Here is a 24,188-nt window from a genome sequence, read left to right as displayed (position 1 = left end):
CAAGATTCAAGCCCTGGAGCCCACAATCGATGTCCTGGATGAGAAGGAATTCTCCTCTGTGTATGAGTAACCCCGATTCTCCATGCCATCGACTGCACCGCGACACCCTCCATCGCCACCAGCCTTCTCTCTGACCATGCCGCGGCAGTCTGCCCGTCACCCAAGGAAACATGCCACTAGTGCAGCTCACTCTCGCCCGGTCAAGTGCCATGGTCCGTCATGTTCAGATTGACAGGTGCCACACCAAATGCCACCCAGGTGCAATCGTTAAGGACATTAACACCTTCACCCTACAGCTGCTATGTCATCACCTGTCTGTCTCAACTGTTGTGGATGCATGTGGGCACAAATGATCTTAAGATGCAGAAATAATCCTTAAAGAGGATTTTGTCTGCCTCATGGACATTGTCTTGAACACTGGCAGAACAGTGCATAATTTCAGGCCCACTGCCTTCCCTCCTGTTTTGGTGGCGTAAAGTTTTGCTGACTAAGGAAACTTCACATCTGGCTTAAGGGCTACTGCTGTACTAGAAACATCCCCTACGTGGACAACTTCAACACATTCTACAACAGAACAGATCTCTTGACATGATCTCTAAACATGAGAGCCTCCATCCAAATCATGTTGTTTCTCTGAAAGTTGTTGCTCTCGACATTATTGAAAAATGTCCTCAATGATTCCTCGAGGTTTAAATAAAGGTTGAGGGAATGGATGTATTAAAAGAGGAAGAGGGGCCACTCATATGCACAGGTGCCAGATTTTTGTTCTACACAGCTGTATAGTCACCTCAAAAATCCCCACAATAGAGTGAGATATGTAGTGTTCATATAATGTACAATACTATTTTTTCTTAAAATTCCACAATGAAATGCTCCACCTTTGAAAGATTAAGAAATTGCAGTTATGTGACCCATCAGCGATGTTGAATGTCAAGTTTTGTTTACTAGTGACCTTTATTTTTTGTTTGTTCCATTTCCGGTTTTGTCTTTTAACATCTGGTTGCTATTGAATTAGCTTTATCAGAATCAGAATCAGCTTTATTGGCCCAGTATGTTTTCCACACAAGGAATTTGACTCCGGTTTCCAGTGGCTCTCAATGTACTTACAAACATTACTGCTATAGTAAATACAAGTCAAAAGTTATGGTCCTGATCGCTTCACACAGCCTGCTTTAAATTTCTAAAAGTTGGGAGCACACATCCACATTTATGAAGAGGTCATGTGACCTGACACCACCACATCCACCACAGTTATCAGATTAAAAAGATCATCTGTTGAGCAAAGTTACATTTAGCATTAACTAGCATACTGTGTATTGGAGCAGTACATTAACTTGATGGTGAAACATTTCAAGAGCTCCGATGCTTAATTGATGATGCATGGTTATTAAGTCATTAACATTATTTACATTCTTCACAAACTAAATCAAATGATTTATGCTTTGTTGGTCTGTAATCTGATTTATCAACATGAGTTAAAACACAACTCTTCATACTATATATTATGTGTTATATATAATATTGAATAATCATCTTGTTACACAATAATAAACTCATGTCATGGAAAACTGGACTGTGTGTAACAGTATAACTAACCAAATGAGTCTCCACTGTGACTGCACATTTTAAATGGCCCCACTCAGACAACTTCTGTTACTTTTGACGTTGCTTGCTGCACTTCTAAGCTTTTCATCCTGTTCAGCTACATCATGTTTTCACCTGCTTTCTCCTCTTCTAATTTTACATGTTGTGTGTTTTAGCATTGTTTTAATTGCTAATTTAACGTCTGGCGAAGGAACAACAGTTGGAAATTAGCCTTTTGGATAACACTGGCACATTTTCAGTGATGTTGATAAATTCGCATTGTCCCTGGAAAGAAAAAAATAAAAACAAAAAAGGGAGAGTTCACCCCCAAATCAAAAATACATATTTTTCCTCTTACCTGTAGTGCTATTTATCCATCTATATTGTTTTGGTGTGAGTTGCCAAGTTTTGGAGATATCGGCCGTAGAGATGTCTGCCTTTTTTTATGTAATGGAACTATATGGCACTCAGCTTGTGGTGCTCAAAGCGCCTAAAAAAATAAATTTGAAAAACTCAACAACAATGTCTCTTTCCAGAAATCATGACTCGGTTACTCAAGATAATCCACAGACCTTGTGAGCAGTTTCATGTAGTTTCATCGGTAGAAAGAAAATAGTTCCTACATGAAACCGCTCACAACAAATGTGTGGATTATCTTGAGTAATCATGATTTCTGGAAAGAGACATCCTATCCTATCAGAATCTTACAGATTTTATCTGTCATCAAGCAGGTACATCAAATTCCCATACACCGCCGTTGAACAAGTACAAATTAAGAAGAACTTTCATGCCATTACTGGACTATCAACCATCATAGGAGCAATAGACTGTACGCATCAAAGTGTGTTCCCCTGATGTATTCCACTTCTTCAGTCACAAGCATCAACGTCCAAATTATATCAGATGCAAAATACAACCTACTTAATGTTGTTGCTCGATGGCCTGGGGGAGCGCACAACTCCTTTGTGCTGAAAAATAGTGCGGTTGGGACACATCTTGTGCAAGGTCACAAGTCACAAGCCAAAGCGCTTGACAACTGTTATTGTCACCATGCAAACTATTTTCATTTAATTTAACTAAAATTCAATATTTTCTGCGGGCAACCAAGGTTATGCTGTAGTTCCCTGGCTCATGACACCTCTAGTCAACCCACAGAGTAGATAGGAAGCTTCATACACTCACCGTTGCTGGTGTAGAGTGCACAATTGGTTTAGGTTTTGAAGGCCAGGTGGATGTGCCTTGATACAGCTGGTGGCAAACTGCTCTACATCCCAGAGAAGGCATGTCAAATTATTTTAGCATGCTGTGTATTGCATAATATTGCAATGAATGAACAACTGATTGCACGGCTTTAGGGTAGGCTATGCTGTAATTAACTGAAAATAATCAACGACTTTATTTAGAAAAGAATTATTCGTTTTTAGATTTTATTGGCATGAGAATTTTTTAACACATCAGCTATGCTTGCTAGACTGTCCAACATTTTTTCTAATGTGGCACACATAGTTCGAAGACATTTCATCATCTCCTCCTGGTTTTTCAGGACTGCATCAGACACCACTTGTGCACGTGGGAGACGATGGTGACATCGAGCATCAGATCGTCCCGGCTGTGGAGTCTAATTGATTTTCTGAATAAAAGAAAATACTGAACACGATTGTTTGACAATTCCTTCCACATAACTTAAATTTACAACATTTGGATAAAGGAAAATAAGAGTATTATCAGAGGGAGATAAATCTGATTTCAAAGCTATGTCCATTTTATGCCAGTTGATAAATATAATGTGGTTAAATTTATAAATGAGAAATCATACCATTATTGTCAGGCTTATTGGCTTTTTCTTTACATGCAGGTTCATGCAAGTCGCTGTCCATCCTCTATTGCAATCACATGCTCAATTACACACAGATGGCATTTATCAATTCAATTCAATTTTATTTATATAGCGCCAATTCATAACAGAAGTTATCTCATTGCGCTTTTCCTATAGAGCAGGTCTAGACCGTACTCTTTATAATATTAACAGAGACCCAATAATTCCCTCCAAGAGCAAGGTGGAGGGGAGGCGGATCATGTGAAGTCTCCCAGCAGTTTAGGCCTATAGCAGCATAAATAAGGGATGGTTCATGACTCACCCAAGCCAGCCCTAATTATAAGCTTTATCAAAGAGGAAAGTCTTTAGCCTACTCTTAAATGTGGAGATGGTGTCTGCCTCCCGAACCCAAACTGGGACCTGATTCCACAGGAGAGGAGCTTGATAACTGAAGGCTCTGGCTCCCATTCTACTTTTGGAGACTCTAGGAACCACAAGTAACCCTGGATCCTGGGAGCGCAGTGTTCTAGTCGTATAATATGGTATTATGAGATCTTTAAGATACAGTGGTGCCAGACCATTAAGAGCTTTGTAGGTGAGGAGAAGGATTTTAAATTATATTCAAAATTTTACAGGGAGCCAGTGCAGAGAAGCTAATATTGGAGAGATATGATCTCTTTTCCTAGTTTTTGTCAGTACACGTGCCGCAGCATTCTGGATCAACTGGAGAGTCTTAAGGGACTTATTAGAGCAGCTGGATAATTAGGAATTGCAGTAGTCCAGCCTAGAAGTAACAAATGCATGCACTAATTTGTTTGCATCATTTTGAGACAGGTTGTGCCTGATTTTTGCAATATTACGTAGGTGAAAAAAGGCAGTCCTTGAAGTTTGTTTCATGTGGGAGTCAAAGGACAAATCCTGATCAAAGATAACTCAGAGGTTCCTTACGGTGCTGCTGGAGGCCGGGGCAATGCCATCTAGAGTAATATCTTTAGATAATTTGTCTTGGAGGTGTTTGGGACCAAGTATAATAACTTTTGTCAGAGTTTAACATGTCATCCAGGTCTTTATGTCCTTAAGGCATGCCTGAAGTTTAGTTAACTGGTTAGTTTCATCTGGCTTGATCGATAGATATAATTTTGTATCATCCGCATAACATGAAAGGAAGCATATATATAAAGGTGAATAGAATTGGTCCAAGCACAGAACCTTGTGGAACATTGCTGAAAAGGATACAGTGGATGAATGTAGTTCTGAAGCCATGCTGGTTTGTTAGATTCCTATTAATAAAGAACATAGACTATGCTTTACATAGCACAAATATAATCCAAAATGTCAAAACTCAGTCTGAATTAAAAGCCAAAGAAAGAAAATGGGTTTTCAAACCAGTTTTAAAAGTGTCCACTGTAGGTGAGGTCCTGATTAGGAGGGGTAGGCTGTTCCATAATTTAGGAGCAGCGATAGGAAAGGCCCGATCTCCCCTGTGCTTTAATCTGGACCTTGGGACGACCAGAAGCATATGGTCAGCAGACCTCAGTGATCTCGAGGAAGTGTGCAAAGATAAAGGAGGTGCCAACCCATTTAACGACTTAAAAACAAACAATAAGAGCTTAAAATTATTTCAAAAATGAACTGGAAGCCAATGCAGAGAGGCAAAAATTAGCGTGATGTGATCACGTTTACGTGTGCCTGTTAAGAGCCGGGCAGCAGCATTTGGACCAGCTCTAGGCGAGAAAGCAGAGACTGCCTGACTCCTGAGTAAAGACTATTGCAATAGTCAAGATGAGACAAGATAAAGACGTGAATCACCTTCTCAAGTTCATTGAAGGAAAGAAAGCGCTTGAACACAAGGTCTGTAACAGTTGTTTGTGACGATATCTGATAGGTACTTTGTTTTTGCTGCTCTGACGTTTTTCTGATAATTTGACAGAGAGTTCCTTAAAATATCAAAAGATACCTGAAGTTTATCTTTTTTCCATTTACGCTTGGCTGTGTAATTAAACAGAGTGAGTAAGTGGTCAGTAGTCAGGTGAGAGGGAAGCCTGTCCAGAGAGTGTATTTTGATAGGCAGTAGAGAAATGTCCAGCAGTAGCAGAATTAATAATGCGAGAACAGCATGCAGGAAGCTGAGGTTTGACAGATTGACATGGCAGAGAAATCTCAATTATAACAGGAAAGTGATCAGATAAATTTATGTCACATATTTCAATGTCACAGAAAGGCAGCCCACTAGATAAAACAATGTCCAAAGTCTGTCCACATTCATGTGTGGGACCTTTTACTGACTGAACAAGATTAAAAGAGTCAAGGTTCAAAAGAGTCGATAGATCCATTTGAAATAGTTGAAGTTCAAAGCTGGAATAGACCGGCAGTTAAAACTGTTTTTAAAAACAGAGGCCAGCCCTCCGCCCCGAGCGGTTGTATGAGGAGAATTAAAATAATTACAGTCAGGACAGACAAGTTCAGAAAACGGGATTAACTCACCGACATTCAGCCAGGCAGGGCTGGCTGTATTTTTATTAAAATCCAGGTGTTAATGACTGTTTTTACAACCTGACATTTCTCACTGTTGCTCTGCTAATACCCTCACACTCTGTCTACACAGGATGCCTGTCATCCGTGTTTTTCAGTCATCCATCTCACACAATTCTGATAGAACAGATGGGCTTCTTTGTTCACCAATACAGCTGTCTATACAGGCTTTACAGTTAAGTACAGTTTTATTGTACAGTTTCATGCAGAAACACTACTCATTAATTTCTCCTCCATGCAATTACAGTGACATTCATCTGGGTCAACTTCAGATATTAGCGTGAGCTCACAGCAATAATCTTAATGAGCAGCAGTGAGTGCTCAATAGACTTATTTTTGCCCCAGGAGACTCTAGAATTGAACATCAATCAAAGAGAAGGCAGTAAGAAACAGTACTCCATTATGCAATGATGCAAGCACAAGTATCTGAAACTGTGATTTTTAGTACCAATACTGCATGAATAATACAACTGTGTGAACTATGTCAACTTTCATAATTTATTATATTGATATAAATGGAGGATATAGGATATTTGTTTTCTTTCTTTTTTTTTTTTTGATTGAAGACGCCAACTGCATTTAGTCCCCCGCCACTTATGAAACAAAACCTACACCCTTGGCTACACAGCCAGTGTAGACATACCATATCAATTCACCACCAACCCAAACTCCTTGATTGTTACCCCCTCATTCCCTAACTTCACATCTTGTTCCCTTGTACCTACATGTATATATTGGTAAATACTGTACTGGTATACCATTAGTACAAAAAATTACACTGTAAATTGTGAAGAATTACACTGTATGTTGTGGGCCATACTCTAAAGCGTCACCGTGTTGGGTATTGGTTAACAAGTTTTTATACAGCATCCTCCATAGGCAGTGTTTCCCAATAAAAAAATTTAAGGCAACCACAGAATCCACAGAGAGCAGTGCATCAGCAGATTTCTGCCCTATGTGATTCACAGTGGATTTATCCTTTAAGCACAACACACAAATCAAACATTTCCAGAAAGGCTCTGATTCTTGCTGATGGTCTGATTGCTTTGATTTTCTGTGTCAGAGAGCCAGCGTTAGCCCAAGTGCCCATGATGATGGATGCACAGCTTTGGACCATCAGTGACTCCCTGCACGATGGGGAGAGCAGATTGCCTCTGTTATCTAGGTCATTTAGCAAAGGCGATTGTTTGTGTACAGTTGTCGTTCAGGACATACATGCAGTTTGCACACACAAACAAGTATACACATAACACAAGGGCACACACACACCACTGCAGCTCTGAGGAGATAATGATTAATCCTCCTCAAACTCTCATTGTCTCGTCATTACAGCAATGCTTGGGCCAAACAGCCATCCAGCATTCCGATTTATCGAAATGAGGCTGTAATTACCCCATTCAAATGGTAATGTAACAGTAATGTGGAGACTCACAATTACTTATTGGAATGTTTTGGTCGGAATCTACACTGTAAGGTTGTGGTGTGTTGTGGCAAGTATGAATAATTTGGTCCAAGAAGTATCCCTGCATGGCATTTACATTTTTTTAACAACATAGGTCTTATTATTTTATCTTTGTGGCTCATTCCTATTGGTTATGAAAACATTTTAAACATGAATTTGAAGAAGTGGTGAATTCACCACTCCTTAAAAACCCATAAATGGCTAATAGGAAGGAACAAGTTTGCGGGGGCCCATAACCTTAGGGAAAAATGGTACCAGAGGGCAGAGAGAGGCTGAATGACCCATATTGCCACAAGTAATGCATGACATAGCTTACGAACTGCCCACTGTCATGACCAACAGTTCAGTGTCCAGAACAGACCAGTTCAAGTGGATGTTTGATTGAGAGTGCTACTTAGGTATATATATACTTAGGTATATATTTTTCCCGTACCTCAAGTTAAGGTCACTGATTAGAATCAATATTTGTCCAGTTCTTGTCCACGCTCTGGGTAGACAGAGCATATCACATTGCAATAAATGCTAAAAGCACCTACAAATTCACCTATTGTCATGTCTCTTGGCAATCTGGGATTGGCAGATTTAATTATGGCTGCAAAATTTTCACTGGTGGAAAGTTTGTTCTCACACTCTGGAGATGGCAGAATTAAACTGATGTGGTTGATGTCTTTTCCTTGCAAATTTTTTTTTACCTTAAGCAAGGAGAAGTGTTAGGACCAAAAGGAACATACAGCCTACCTAGCATGGGAGCAGAGACAGCAGAAGCCAGGGGATGTTATGACATGGCTAGGGCAGTTGCGGTGGAAGTAGATGGCTGAGGTGCTGGTGCTGGGATCGGTGCATGAATCGGCGGGATTTGAGAGACAGTGGGCATTGCCAAGGAAGATGATGAGGCTTGAGTGATTCTCTGGAAACGGCAACCCTTTCTCATTCCCAGGTCATCAAATAGCGAACTTTTGTCACGCTCCTTGGCGTCTCATACAGACGCACAAGGTACCCTTCAGCGTTTGTATGAGACTCATCAGGCTGTCAATTAACTCCAATGTAAAACCATGCGCGCCAATATTAGACGCTCAGAGGAACTGCTCCAGCCGTCCATTCACTCCAATATTAACCTGACCGCGGCACTATAAGACACTGTGAGCATCAGTCCCATTGGAGAACCACAGAGTATTTTCCTCACTGTTAATTCCCATGTTAAGGTTTTCTTTCAATGATATCCTCAACATTCATCAAAACTAAAACACGAAAATGTCCTTAATACTTCAACAATATGATAGGTTAATGTTACGGATATCAGTTTTAACGATTTCTTCTTAGATTCTAAGAATAATAAAGTTTTTTGTTGTCAGTTTTGGAGAGCTGAAGGCTAGGCTACATTACCCATGATCCTTAGCCATGTGTAATCAGATTTGAAATATCTAATTATTAAATGGGTAATGTACCTTGTGCCTTGTATAAGATTTATTCAAATAAATCGGCATTGATCAGATCTATCTCTGAGTCTGACATCATGAGGAAAGGTGACAGCCCTAGAAACAGAAGCAAAGCGACATGTAGACTTGCCATAATCAACCTGCACTATGACAAATGCGCACAACAGGTGCATGAACGTACTGAAGGCAAAGAGAGAATCATATTTAAATTGATCGTAGTAAGATGATAGGTTAACAATGAAGGTGTGTCTCTGTACTATTGGATAGATGAGACCAGCTGATGGAACAGCTGATATCCCAATTTGAGAGCCCCGGATAATGACAACAGGAAATATGAGCGAGCATGCTTGAGAGTTTGCATGAGGATTTTCAATTTAAAATTCCCTATTCATTGATATTGATATTTATTCATACCTCTATTACTGTTGCGCAATATCCTCCGTCTCATTATAATCTTAATAAGCTACACTTACCTTGACAGTTCATGCACTATTACTTTATACCGTATTATTATCATCAACCGGTAAACCCACTTTGTATTTCACACTTATTTTATTTTATACTTATACCCACTTGGTACTTAATTTATTTTCTGACCTGTATTATAGTGTATTATATTTTTTGCTAGTACTTCTATTCCTGTGTGCACTGACGTGATAGTGAGCAGCTATAACAAAAGAGTTCCCCCTCGGGGATCAATAAAGTATTTCTGATTCTGATTCTGATTCTGAGAGGAGTGAACAGGGAGGGAGGCACAATGCAAAGACCAACAGCCTTTGCTGGCTCCTCAGCACAGTCTGTGTGTCTCTGTCTGTGTAGGTCCCCCGCGGTAATACCACAGGACACCATTTTAACTTGGCAAGACAGAGAGATTGATGTCTGACACATCACCGAGCAGAGGACGAGCTGCTCAACCTCATCTACCCCAGTTTAATTTTTCATGTTGCACTCTCCATTTAGCTGACAAGCCTCTGATATTGTGAGCAGTTGCTAATGTCTGACATTAAATGGGAAATACTGGTTAGAGCGTGCTTCTAGCTAGAAAACGCTCACAAAGGCTGTTAAGACAAATCAACTGCAAATCAACAGGCATGCTATAGACGCCTATAGAAATTCTGCCTGGAGCTCTTCATCATTAATTATATTACTGATAGATGTGTGGCTGTGATGAGCAACATGATATGAAGAGTATGGTCTAGACCTGCTCTAAGAAAACTTCTGTTATAAATTGACACTATATGAATAAAATTGAATTAAATTGCATGATGTGATACAGATCGTTCAGGTAAAATTTTATAGTGGTGTTCCCACAAGCAAAACATGTTTCTCTTACATGTAAAACAGTCAGTGAGTGAACTAAACTTTAAGAAAGAAAAATAAATAAATACAACATGCAAAAAACAAGACCACATGTTTACTTATTGTTTTATTCTATTTATGGTACTATGGTGGTATTTAACTGCAGATGGTTATTGTGCGGATCATTGTGATGCAAATTCTAATCGTGCACTATAACATGGAAAACGTGGTGACCATCGGATCTTCAACATGTTTAGAATCATGGATTTATCTTAAGAAGAGTTATCATTTGCTCTTGGCAGTATATTTGAGCTGCTGTATTCATATTTGAAACTCTGCACATCCCAGACAATAATAAGCTTCTTCTGAGGAAAACTCTCCACAGGATTCCCAAACTGTCATGAAGGGGAGAGCCCTATGTTTAAAGGGGATTTAAAAGGGCACAAATGTGATCGGCCGTGTTTGTTACAGCCTCTAACACACCCAGCATAATGTATGATAAGGTATTCTTTCTGATCCCAACCCATTTCTAAGTGTGCCACAGATTCACCAAGAGAGTGTGGCTACCGAATTACCAAAAGTGCATTTGGCACACCGCTGATGTACTGGGCAGGGTGCACTTTACTGCAATCTGTACTCCGCTCATTGATTGATGAAAATAGAGAGCTTGCAGGCCATTTGCAGACCATTACTACAGCAACTGGGTCTTTTGAGCAGGATGTGCTGATTACTGAAGACTTATCAAAATGTAAACAGAGCACCTTCATTCACCTGGAGAGGAACTATATGGAACTATACAGAACCTTGCAGAATGCTTTCTCAAACCACATGTGTAACCATTTTACCCTAGTGAAAAAACATGATATTCTTAAATCTTGAATAACCAAAAGAGATGAGGAATAAACTAATTGCAGATTTGAGAAATGGAAACATTTGATCTGGCCTTAGACGAGATTACACACTCTAATGAAAAATACAATTAGGCCCTTAGAGGCTGTCTCAAAACAACAGATTAGTGATTAGAGCCAAACATAGACAAATATAGACCAGAGGAAACATGTCTGTTTGTCTCTCTCTGCCCCATGATATCATGGCAATAAAATAAGGCTAGATTGCATAGTAAAGTGCATGTATCACATGGTTGTTGTTCAAGAAACAGCTCCAGTGTGGAGGGTAACTGCTAAAACACATTGGCCCTCATTTATCAATCTAACATAGAAACCAGCGCAGATCCGAGTGCAGAAATCATCTTACAACAAGGTTCACCTGTGATTTATGAAATGATTGTATCTCACCAATCACAGCGTAAGAATGATCACTCGTTGATAAATGTGACAGTTGAAAACAGTCGTCATTTAAATATCACGGCCTTAAATATTCTCAGTTCAGAGGTCTCGCCTCTGGAGTTTACGACATGGAGAAGCAGAACACGGCCGAGAAGAGGAACTTTTATGACCTTGAGATTGAGACCCTCAATAATCACTTGTAGAATCAAATAATGTAATTCTTTTTGGCAGCCTGAAAAGTGGCATTAAAAGGGACACATAAGAATGCAGTATGGGGAAAAAAAAAACAAATAATAAATTATTATTAACTAATATATCATAGTAATAATATGATAGCTTATGTCGCAATTCTTTACATTTAGGTGAAGAAAAATGGTCAGACCCTCAAACTCACCACCAAAAGGCGTATTGCTGGCCTTAGGCGCAGCAGCAAGCAGACTGGAGGAGGCCAGCTGGACCCCAGCCTGACACTGACCCAGACTGAGGAGCGAATAGCTGTGCTCATCGGGTCTCAATTAATGTCGGGCATAAGTCGTGGAGGAGACACGATGCATTACCTTTGTCCGATAATGGTAAGAATTTAAAAGTCCAGGCTACTAGGATTTTTTTGTAGGCTATATTTAAATAATTAACACGGTAACATGGTTTACATAGTTACACAGTTTATTTTTAAGTTTTTTATTAAAGATGATTGAGGTAAAGGAGAGCCAGGCACCAGTGGTGGATCGCAGCCCTCGGCTACACAAAGCGGCCTGGAGGCAGCCTCCCAGAACCAGGCAACTGCGTCCTCTGCTCCACGTGCTGGCCCATCATGACCCTCAATTGTAACAGCACAGGTTCTGGAATACCATGCCGAAATTTGTTGGTTAATGGCGTTGACTGATCACACACTTCTAGCAATTAACGACATTAAAAGAGATGAATGAAAACATGAAACGTGCACCACCAGATAAATAAAATGTTTGACTAAACAGTGTGCATTGTCTGTTTCCCTATTGAATAGCATAATTTCAAAACATAAGTATTGTGTTTTAAGTGTTAAGGTGTACTATACCTGTCTCCTTCGTATACCCCCGAGTTGGGGCTGTGCTGGCCATGGCTCTCTGGGCACAGGTTCCTCTGGCTGCATCAGCACATAAAATGGCACCTTGTTATCGAGCACAATATTGTGCAGAACCCCACAGACTAAAATCACCTTCTCTGGCGTCTACAGGAAAGTTCCTACCGCTGATCCGAGACAGAGCCACTTGTCCTTCAGCAACCCGTGTGGCCCGTGTGCGTATGTGCGCACTGTTACAACCTGCGCTCCTGCTCTGTCGCAGGGTTTGTCAGTGGGGTTATGAGTTACTCGGTGAGGGGATAACCTTTGTCACCTAGTACAAGAATCACACCAAAATGTTAAGTCATTGGACTAGTTTTAGAATATTAATTTAACTCTGTTGTTACTTACCAAGGAGAGCATCACAAATTATCTGTACATTTATAGGGTGGTAGTTTTTGCGATTGATGAATGTGTAATCATTAACAGATGGTGGCTTCATACACACATGGGTACAATCATTCACACCTATCACATTAGGAAGCCCAGCAATCATAAAAGTGTCTCTTAATCACTGTTTGCTGGGCATCACTATATGGAAACCTGATGTAATTATGTGAAAGGGACTTTATAGCAGCCAACACTGCTGGCATTGTTCTGCTGATGGTTGGCTGGGATATACTGGACCTATCCCAGATCTCCCACTGAAAGGTCCCAGTGGCCAAAAAACCCAACATGGCGAGCACCTGCACAGGCACAGGTATGGCATTTGAGCGCTGGTTCTCTCTCCTTAACCGAGGCTCCAAATTGTGGCATAACTCCAGCAGAACATACCTTGGGAGACGAAAGCGACTTAACAGCCACTCGTCACTCTCCATGAAGAGATCCCTGCGGTCCCGGATAATTCTCTCGCATCTTAGGTGTGCGTAAATGTCTTCCAAGAAAAAAAAAAGATCTGCCATTGTCAAGATGTGATGACTGTCAAAGCTCAAGCTCAGATTAAATAGATGACTGAATGAGCATCTAACCTATCACATTGCAAAACGATTACTCTGCCCATTGTGTTTAATTACTTGATTTTAATTGCTTGTAATTATGTCACCTGTTAACCCCTTTGATTGCCAACTGTTTGGAAATACCTATTTATGTTAGGGATATATGACACCAAGTCATGTAGGCCTTTACAAAATAGATTTTGCCATAGGTTAGGCTACATACTTTTACATAATGAATATGTGACTGCATATGCTTGGATGCCAGTCAGATATATAATATATATCTGATTTATAACAATGATTGACATTTGATTGTAGCCTCCGCTCATGTTCAGATTGATAAATGCCGATCTTGAAATGAGCATACGCCCACTTTTCTGTCGTACGTTCGAGGGCCATTGTCTACTTGTGTTGAATGCACTTTCCATCTTACTAGAAGGTGTTCAGATTTGGAAGTGTGAAAAAAAACATTGCACTGTCTGAGTGTGCTTTGTATCTGGTGAGAAATCAACCCAGTCATGCTGACTCATAGGTCTGCAGCTGTTTTACAAAATACACTTATTGATATAAAAATGATCTACACTGTAAAGGATTGTAGGTAAATACTCTGTGGTGCATCTGTTCCACCTGCAGAACTACAGCTGTTTTGTGGCATTTCAGTAGCCAGACAGAGCCACAGCTCTGGCTAACAGTACCAGAGGCTCTTCTCCTCCATCCTCCACAAATGTCACATGATTGGTCAAAGGTCTTCAAAGGTCATATAACATGAGTGAGTTTGACATTCCCTGGTTTCATTGTATGATCTCATTATTGACATATACTGATGCTGAGCATTTCAAAACAAGGGGGGAAAAAAGCTATTTCAAATTCAAATCAACATTTGAAAAGGTTTGGGACCCAAGTTCAAAATGGGTTGTGGGTGTGACAGGTAATGACAACCCTAAAAAATATAGCTGAAAGAAATATTGTTTCTCTCAGGACTAGCATATAAAAAAAATTACAAAAACAGCAAACATGTAGGGTGCGTCAAAAACCTGAGTGCAATGAACGAGTTTCAATCAATTGGGGGGGGGGGACTTAGTGGAAAATGGTGTTTTTTCTTGTGTCACTGTTGGCTTCAATCTAGGCTTTCCCAACAAGTGCTTGCAGTTCCCTAAACAGAGCCATAAAATCATCAATAATGTTGATGTTTATAATAAATGTTAATAATTTCATTACGACAAGCTGATATTGTAGGTACACAGTCAGTGTTTGTCAGTGAGTGTTTTGCAGATACACTGAATATGAACATTTTATTATTTTGTAGATACGTTAGTGTGAATGCTGTTCTGACTTCAACCCTTGTAACTTCCACAACTTTCACTTCTCATACACAATTTGTACATCAAAATGTAGACAAATTTGTCCTATTTCAGATAATGTAACTATTTAAGGAATAGGATTTACAGTTTTTGAATGTTCTGCCTCAAAGAAACAAGAGCGCCCTTCAACTGTCCCATTGACTGCAATGTTATTTTCCCTCTGAAAGTCTTGGGCAAAAATACAAATATGGGGACTTAAACTAACATTTCTCAGTCATTTTTAACTTGATCCATACAAATTACACATGCTCACAGTGAAAAAATACAAAGTATAATTTTGGACTTTTGAAGGAGTTCCTCTCTTAGCCTTCTATCATATCTGTCATATTATATTAGTATAGATTACTTTCTCTAAATCTTTTTGCAACAAAGGAGGGCCCTGAGTTTTGCAATGTTTCTTAAATGAAAAGGTAACTGAACCAGTTATTTTACAAGAAAAATTGAGATGATCTAATCCTTGCATCTCTCTTCCATGGCAGATGTATGTGACGTGCACGGTGCAGGCGAAGGGTACTCGTCTGGCCAAGCCAGTGCTGTCTCTCGGGCTCATGTGTCTGGCATTTCTCACCGGTCTGAACCGTGTGGCTGAATACCGCAACCATTGGTCAGACGTCATCGCTGGCTTTATCATCGGCACTGCCATTGCCACTTTCCTGGTGAGACTCACACCCACAAAGGTCATATGTGGTGTTGTATGTTTGTGTAGGACAGAGGTATTGAGGGAAGTGTATGACATGAGACATAGTGTATGACATGAGACATAGTGACATATGTCCAGTTCTTGGGATGATGGTATTTCACTTGTACTACACATGTACTATATACACATAAAGACACAGCTAACGTAAATTCTCAATTGGTGGCCAGAGACTTATTTGACCTCAAATCCCTTGCTTTCCTAGTAGACTTTTAATAGGGGTGGCAGAATAAATTGATTCACGTAAGAATCCCAATTTTTATCTTTTATGATTGTGAAGTGGTTCACAGATTCCAAAAATTGATCATTGTAAGTCGTCAATCACGTAATGTTGGCGGAATTGAAAGTTCTACAGAAGATTTAAAATGCCTAAATTAAAACAGATCAAACAAAGTAATAAAGTGAATGTAAATGTAAATGTGTGCATTTCACTGTGTAATAATTACAGGATTTGTTGAAAAGGCAATCACTTTATTGAGACATGAACTTTCCATACCTCATTGAAGTCAAAACACAACACAGAATCAAAATCAATCACAAGCTCTGCCTATGGTCCAGCCCCCAAGCTGCTCTTTTCATTTTGGCATGGATGATGTGTCTTCATCTCAAAAAAGAAAACTTATTCTCATAAAAACTAATGGCAGTGGTTTAATATCACTTTGGTTTCTGTGTTCAGTGGACAGACTGGTCTGAGATGTGCTAGCTTGGCACAGGGGCTCGAGGTGGGGGAGGCAGTTAGCCTCTACCAAAAGAGGAGAATTGCGACAGCCAGTAATGACAAATGTGTCTTATTCACATGGTGTGTGTCCTTAGCGGGTTTGCTAACATTAGCTACAGGTACGCCTACATTCAGGACTCACCTCGTTTTGTTCAGACTTGAACCGGACAGCTGAGGTCAGGACTTCTGGAGTGCTGTGTGCAGTAGCAGAGGCTAGGCTAGCTGCTGCTGGATGGTCAGTAATCGTCCGACCAATTGTAGAGCTTTTAACCGGTTTTTATCAGTGATTGGCCATGTTGGAGACTATTATTTTAGGCCATTATTTGAATTGGATTTGATTTTGAGAATTGGCGATAATATCCTATCTGGCACACAAAATTTAATTAAATTCAGTTTTATTTATATAGCGCCAATTTATAACAGAAGTTATCTCATTGCACTTTTCCTATAGAGCAGGTCTAGACTGTACTCTTTCTAATATTATTTGCAGAGACCCAACAAATCCCACCGTGAGTAAGCACTTGACGCCTGCTAATCAATAATTCAATAAACATACATGGTCTATAAATATTCCATCCACCAAACAAAAGTCATATTATTTTTGGCCTGAAAAGTTAGGCATTAGCCAAACATGAAAAAAGATCCAGTGGTATGAGAGAGTTTACACATACAACATCCAGCAGGGTCACATAGTTGAGCTGCACTCGACACAGCAAGATGATGTACACCTAATTGCTGTCAGTCTGTGGCTACACATGCTTTTTTATATAGCCTGTGTTCTTTCATGAAAACCCATATATCAAGGCTTGTCTTCCCCTCACAGCTGGGCTGCACACTATCATGAACACACAGTGATGATGAGTGGGCCTCAGATACAGCATGTCTCCTAGCAGCAGCTGAAAGACAGCAGCTTTTTTTCTCACTTTCTCATCCTCTTTCTTCTCCTTGTGTTCGAAAGAGAAAGGCCAGTGCATTCTTTGCTGTGACTAGAGGGCTTGGAGAGAGAGAAAGTCTGCGATAAGGCCTCGCTCGGCCTCTTCATACATAGCTCCATTAGTGTTGGCCCTGGTTAAAAACACTGCACTGCCGTTAGTGATGAACAGAGATAGTAAAAACACAGACAACACTCTTTCTCTTAATACCAGGGAAACTGACTTCCTCCTCTCCTCTCATCTCCTCTCCTCCTTTATTCTCCTCTTATCTTCTTGTTTCCTCTCCTCTATGCTCCACTCCTCCTTCCCTCTCCTCTCCACTCTGCTCTGTGACAGTTACCATAAGTGACACAGAAGCCACACAGAGTTTTGTTCCACCTGATCAGCGGACAGAAGGAAGATTCATAGAGTTTTATATTCCCTGATCAACTAGTCAGATGCAAAAGGAACCTTTCTGTCTGGAATGTAGTTGCATTTGTGTGTATGGCCTGGGGCAGACCTCTGGTCTCGGAGGGTGCAAAAAGCCCACCCCAGCACCCCCTCAAGATATATTTTGTGTTTACTATATTGTGTCTATATTGGAATAATTTCTCTAAGTTAGGTAAGATGTGTACAACACTATTTGTTGCAAATACAGCACCGGAAGGAATGGCATCAAGCCTCCATTCTAATTCAGTTGGTGTGTGACTCCCTGTTTTGCCAAGGGCCAAAACACAAGAATAGAAACCTGATTGGCTGTTTGTTGTGTGACTTTTGTCAAGTTTTCTAGCAAGCTTTATGACCCTCCATACAAAGTTCCCTAGGTTGCATTGTAGGGTACAATGGACTGCAGAGGACTCAACACCGCTCCAGTCCTCAGAGTTTCTGTGTATCTCATCTCTGCTCAGCCAACTTGAAATTGATCATTTCATTTTGAACCTCAAAGCTACGTTTTGCTCCATATTAGAGGAGCTCATGCAACACCCACATCCATCATAGTTACCCCCAGGAAAAAGTCAGTACACACATATGTGACCTACATATTTGGGTTACTCTCTTAATCCAACCAACCACTCAGGAATCTCTATCTGCGCTTGAAATTCAGTTAAACACACATCTCTGTCCTCTGCTGGGAGACTTCTGTGTTTCGTGTTGTGTTGTGTGTGTGTGTGTGTATCACTTGGCTGTTGGTCCATTTTCATTTATGTGTGTATCAGATTTGCTGTGTGTGTGTGTGTGTGTTGTAGGTGGTGTGTGTGGTCCATAACTTCAAAGGCAAGTTACTGCTGAGCGAGGAGTCACCAGCGGAGCAGCGACCCAACACAGCCATACTGAACATGGGCCGAATGGAGAGTCCTTTGGAGAAGTATATCGCTTCACAGGTCAGTACAGCACAACACAACACACCTGCACTCAGAATGCACACATTTTTATGCCCGGAATTAAGTCTGATCACCTTTTCGTGCCGGAATACTGTATGTCTGTGTGAAGTAAACTCATACTGTACATCAGCTTTAGACCAATATGGTTCTTTGAACTCTCATAAGGCTGGTAATGGTTTGAAGCTGATGGTAGCTGATAGCCTTACTAATATTAAGTTTTAAAATTTGACAATTTTCATGCAAAAACATACATTCATGTTTTGTTACACATCCAGTTTCAGTAATTTGTTCCAAATTTCAGTAGCCGAGTTTCAGACCTCTGAATGGCCACCAAATTTTCAGTGAATCAAATAGCTCTGGTGTTGTGCGCACTGAAGCTGATTATTCGATTGGAAAAACACTTGAGCCAATCAGAGCTTTTTAGACAAGAATAAGAATTGGGATGTCATGTGTCAAACAAAAATACATTCAAGTGTGGATGAGATCGACACCACTGTACATGTTGTTGCAGGTCAACTTAAAGAAATAAGAATTCTTACTATGTTCAGACAGAAAGAAGCAAATTTTAGAGGCAGCGCGATTGCATACAAAGTCAATGAAAGTCGGGATTAGATCCACTTGGGGCAGCATGGGCAGTTGGTACATTGGCTGTGTTCCCATCTTGCCATACGTGAGTGCCAATGACTAACCTATAGGACGATTCTTTGAAAAAGCCATTTTTGCCTAGATATATGTTGTGACAATACTCATACTGGTCTAACCCTGGTATAGAGTATCAGACTGTTTGCGTTTACACCATGTGTGGTCTAAACTATGACTTTATGTTTCTAAAAGTTAGCAAGCTCACTACATCACTGACAACAGTGCAGTAATAACATAAGCAGTGAAGTTGAGTGAAGTGAAGTTTTCAGGCTGGACAGCAAACTGTAAAACAGAAAGATTGTAATGCTTTCCTTTGATGTCTTTTTAGGCTGATTAATTTACCCCAAAAAATCATTGCCATAGAACCCACACAATGTAAAAATAATATAAAAAAATGCAGATACTGTCGCAGACACGCGAGGCTCCAAAAACCCACAACCACAACGTTACTCCCTCACCAGAATTCTAATCAGGACACCTGTTGCCAATTACATACCTGAACTCCATTTGCATCACTCCAGCCCCAATACAAAAACACACCACTCACCTCAGTCAGTGTCTGGTCTCGTTTCAACAAGGACACTACTCTCTGCCCTGCAAGACAACGTTTTGGACGCCCATCTTTGAAAAGAGTGCTTTCTCCTCTCCTGAGCTCCCGTCTCCTGCCTCGTGTTCTCCTGTCTCCCATGTGTGTGTCTCCAGCCTCTGATCTCTAACCCCGCTGAGCAAAGGACGGTATCAGTAGCCATTATCCATCATTCTACTCACTGCTTGTTTTCATCTTGTACAATAAAACCATCTGTGTCTCCAGCTTGGTGTCTCCGGCCTACTATATCCGCAACAGATACTGCTTACCTTTGGATAATCCTCACTGAATGCTCAGAGAAACTGCAGTATCTACCAACAAAATGTGTTCGCAGTTAGTTTGCTTAAGAAAATTAATTGTAGTTTGATCATTATTTGAGGTTCATAGCTTATCGGAATCAAGTGTTTCTGTCGTAATGCACGATCCGAGAACCCAAGAATACAGAACACAAGATTGTTTTGAGGTAAGTCAGTATTTATTTAAACAGTAAGAGATGAAGGGAGATAGCACTTCTCCATAGTGGTAGAACCGGTGCCGTCTACTGTAGCCCCAGAAGAAGCGGTAAGCCTGGCCCCGGGCGGACTGCGAAGTTCCAGGAACGGAGACTGGGGAGGTGTGTTCCGGCCTGGTTTGTGTAGGGCGATGTGTAGGCCTGGCAGCGGATCCGCAGAGTGGAGTAGACCGGATTGGCAGTGGCTCGTGAGGTGTAGCTGGCAGGACAGCTAGCAGGGATAGCGTGGCAGACGAGACAGGTTGGCAGAGATCCAGGAGGAGACCGTGACTGCGATCGCCGGCGAGGGGTTGTTCTGAGACAAAACGAGATAACTAGACAGAACTACAATAGTACTTAGCTTGGTCAAGCAGGGAGCCACGGTGTCGTACAAGTGTACGGAGACGATCTGGCGCTGGTAGTGTGGAAGAGCCAGGTATTTATGCTGTGGAGACTGTTAGTAATGGGCGTCGGGTGTGCCGGTGATCAGCAGCAGGCGGGAGACCAGGGAGCCAGACCAGGAGACACACACACACACACAACTCGAGACAAACAGAGGACACACAAGGAGAGGAAAGCACACCAGTGCCTGCAGGGGTCGAACGGGCATGGTGGCTGACTATGACAGTTTCTGTGTTCAGCTGTCTATCTGTCTGAATACCAATAATATTTATATTGAATCAATATAATATTAATTTACAATTGAATACATTTAAGGTAGCTTAACCTCACTAGAGTCAAATAATGAGATGGCAGCTACTGACATCTGCTAAGCTTGCTACCTGTAGCAGGTTTAGCTGTTTTTTTTCCTTCTCCATCATGAATTGATGTAGTTGCTGCTTTATTTAATTATGTGGAATAACAAACTGAATAACCAAAATGTTACCAGCCTAGGTAACAATACAAAGCCGGAATGCAGTAACTACACAGCCAAAGTGCAGATACTGCGTTTTTAGGTCAGTTTTTTTATGACTGCAAATTTAAAAAGCTGTTTTCACAGAAATGACACATTACTGTGGAATAATATTTTTTATATTGTGCAGTGTCTAAATTTAAAATGTTAACACACCCACAAACACACTGCTGCTGTAGGAGATGGATGATGAAGATGAAGAGTCTGGCTACATTAAGAAACGCCTCCTGGCCTTCCTGCACTGGCTGCAGGGTCTCGACTGGTCCCAGTGTCTCAGAAACAAAAGGCAACAAACTGTGAAAATGCTGTGCTCTGCCAAATCTCTGGACACATCTATACTGTACCTTTATTTTTATTCCACATGTGAATTCGACTGATACGACTGGCTAATATTGTTCTGCAGATCTGGTCCAGCCTTGGTTTGACTGTGTGAGAGGGAGAGTAATATTTATTTACCATTATAACAACAATAAAAAAATAATCATGATGATAATAACAACAGCAGCAATAATAGTAGTCAATAGTAATAATGGTCAAATGACAAGAGCGGGGGGGGGGGGGGTGTAATACCACCACCATCATCCCCAACAACAGCACCCTGAGATGTGTGAAATTTACTGTTAGCTAGACTGATGGTTCCCAAACTTTTTCTATCATGCCCCACTTTGGAAAAAAATGTCCAAACCACCCCAAAAAGTAAATTGATTGCATTTTTATCAACAAGTAATTCGAATTTTACTGAAATAAGATTATCAAGACCATGAACTGTGTGTTTCTATAAATGCATGTATCTCATTAGGTTATATACTGTGCAAATGAAAAATGCAAGTTACACATTGTCCAAACTTCCAGAGATTTTAGACACAAGGCCCTTCTGCTATAATAACAGTGATCATGATAGAACAAGAGGCTTTAATATATTTTGGATTAGACTGGTGTTTTCGCTTAATGAGAATCATCTGTTCATCTTGTATTTTACATGTTATGTTTGTCTGAATTAATCTTGCTGATCTGCTGAATCTTGATAGCCTTGCAGCATCAGAGCACTCTTGTCGTTTTGACCTGTCATACTAAGAAAAGCACAGGTGGAACTAATACAATCAACAATGTCTCTGTTTAAGCAATGATTGCAACTACAGATACTAATACTACTACAACTGATAATGTTATTAGTGATACCTGTTTTTCATAGGTCAAAATGTCTGCTGTAAAAAAGGTTTATTCAACCTTAGCTTCACTCCACCCCTGTGAAACCCCTCGGGGGCCCTCAGGAAAGCCTGCCCACCAGTTTGGGAACAACTAATCTAGACCAACAAGTCCCCTTCACTAAATGATAAAATATGTCATTTGTCATTGCCTTCCAAAATGTTTTCTGATTTTGCTCCTGTATCAGTTGGACATCGCTATTTGTCACTGCTGTGGTTACAGTTTGATCATAGTTTGGGTAAAAATAACTACTTGGTCATGGTTAAAAGAAACCAAGGTCAAAACAGTGGCTTCCCATTAAAATCACACGCTTTGTTGACCCATCCATCCGCCTCACACATGTGGGATAAAGCAGGCTACCACATGACAGAAGCATGGACGTCCATGTTTTATACATGGACGTCGCAGTGTCCATGACATCACCTGTAGGTTTCTGAAGAGCGGTTTTGAAGCTCAAAGTGGGAGGTGCCGGCTGTCACCATCATGGCAGTGCGTCACTCGGCCCAACTCCCGGATAACCAAAGAGGTGGAGCGTATGTGGAGCTGAGGTGCCTGGTTGCTGAAACCTAGCCCACCTAGCTTGAAGTTGCCAATCTACCTAAGGCTAAGAAGCTAGGCTATATGCTACTCTGCGTTGCTAGCCAGCTAAAACCCTGTGCTATGCGGTAGGCAGTCTACGGTTGATACCCAGTTGTCATCTCAGCTTACTCTTGAGGTAAGTTAAACTGAAACTATACAACAGAACTTTAAATGATTTATATGTTATTGAGATTATCCTAAACAAGATTTAAAATGCCTCAACGTTTTTTTAAATGTATAATTAAGTAATTTGCAACACTAGATTTTGTCGAGACTTGCAGAAATTTAATGCAATTTTAGAGTTTCACGTAACCTTAGTTGCGAGTCATTTATTTGGATGTCACTTCATTATGATGTTACTTTTAATAAGTTAACATTAATAAGCTAACGTTAAGTTGCATGTTACATGTCATTGCATAGTCATAATTATTATTGCCGCTTTTTTTTTAGCCTATTAAGGAGTTATACCAAACAAGAAATTTGAAAATCTGCAGTTCGATTCTCAGTGCGGATGCGTCAGTGCATAACGCCCTACGGATTATTATAATTTCCCACAGAGCTATTTTGATTTTGTTTTATGTACTGCTACAGCAGCACTGTGCAATATTTGACTGGTGAGAAAGAAAAGCACTTTTAAATTTGTTACAAGATGTTTATTTCTTTCAGTCCTTGTTGAGGTCATGGCCATTTGTGATGCCGCCACACTACGCCTGCTACACAGCATGAACTGTCAGTACCAGCTTTGGCTACTTGACTTTAGACAGCTGCTTTTACATTGTCTGTCTTCAAAACAATTTTTAAGATTATCATCTATATTTTGAAGTGTTGCTCCATTGTTCCATTTTCTCCTACAGATGTGACATAATAGTATTGTAAACATGAAAAACTAAGCCACCCTTTATACTGTAGTTAACTTTATAGGTTTCATTAGCTGAAGCATTTATTACACTTATTTATTTTCTTCCCATAATCACAGAGTAGATAATTTGTGAGAGAGCTGCAGGGGAAGCAACCTCAGCATGCTGGACGTCCGTGTCTGTCGGTTTGGCTGCGGTGGACTGCAGTGGAAAGGCCTTCTTGCCTTCTTTTCCCAGTCCCTGCGAGGAAGAGCAGCACCCAATGTCTTCATCATCCACTGTGGCGGCAACAACATGGGGAGGTCAGCAACATCAAGCTGGTCAACATGATAATGGAGGACCTGCACCAGCTTCACCTCCAGCACCCTGGCATGAAGATCATGTTTTTGTCTGTGAC

General features: G+C 40.6%; 1 protein-coding gene across 1 annotated transcript in view; it reads left to right on the top strand.

The window, feature by feature from the left end:
* The window catches only part of plppr5b (phospholipid phosphatase related 5b), a 230,840-nt gene extending 206,969 nt beyond the window's left edge, over positions 1–23,871 (top strand). Inside the window, exons 10-12 of the mRNA XM_044176787.1 lie at positions 15,290–15,466; positions 18,384–18,518; positions 19,739–23,871. Of these exons, the coding sequence (XP_044032722.1) occupies positions 15,290–15,466; positions 18,384–18,518; positions 19,739–19,876 (450 nt within the window). The 3' untranslated portion in view covers positions 19,877–23,871. The remainder of the gene's footprint in view (positions 1–15,289; positions 15,467–18,383; positions 18,519–19,738) is intronic.
* Positions 23,872–24,188: the final 317 nt, after the last annotated feature.

Source organism: Siniperca chuatsi, linkage group LG19 (assembly GCF_020085105.1).
Source record: "Siniperca chuatsi isolate FFG_IHB_CAS linkage group LG19, ASM2008510v1, whole genome shotgun sequence".
In the NCBI taxonomy this organism is placed as follows: domain Eukaryota; kingdom Metazoa; phylum Chordata; class Actinopteri; order Centrarchiformes; family Sinipercidae; genus Siniperca; species Siniperca chuatsi.
Note: the sequence above shows the minus strand (reverse complement) of the source record. Positions and strands in the feature narration are given on the sequence as shown.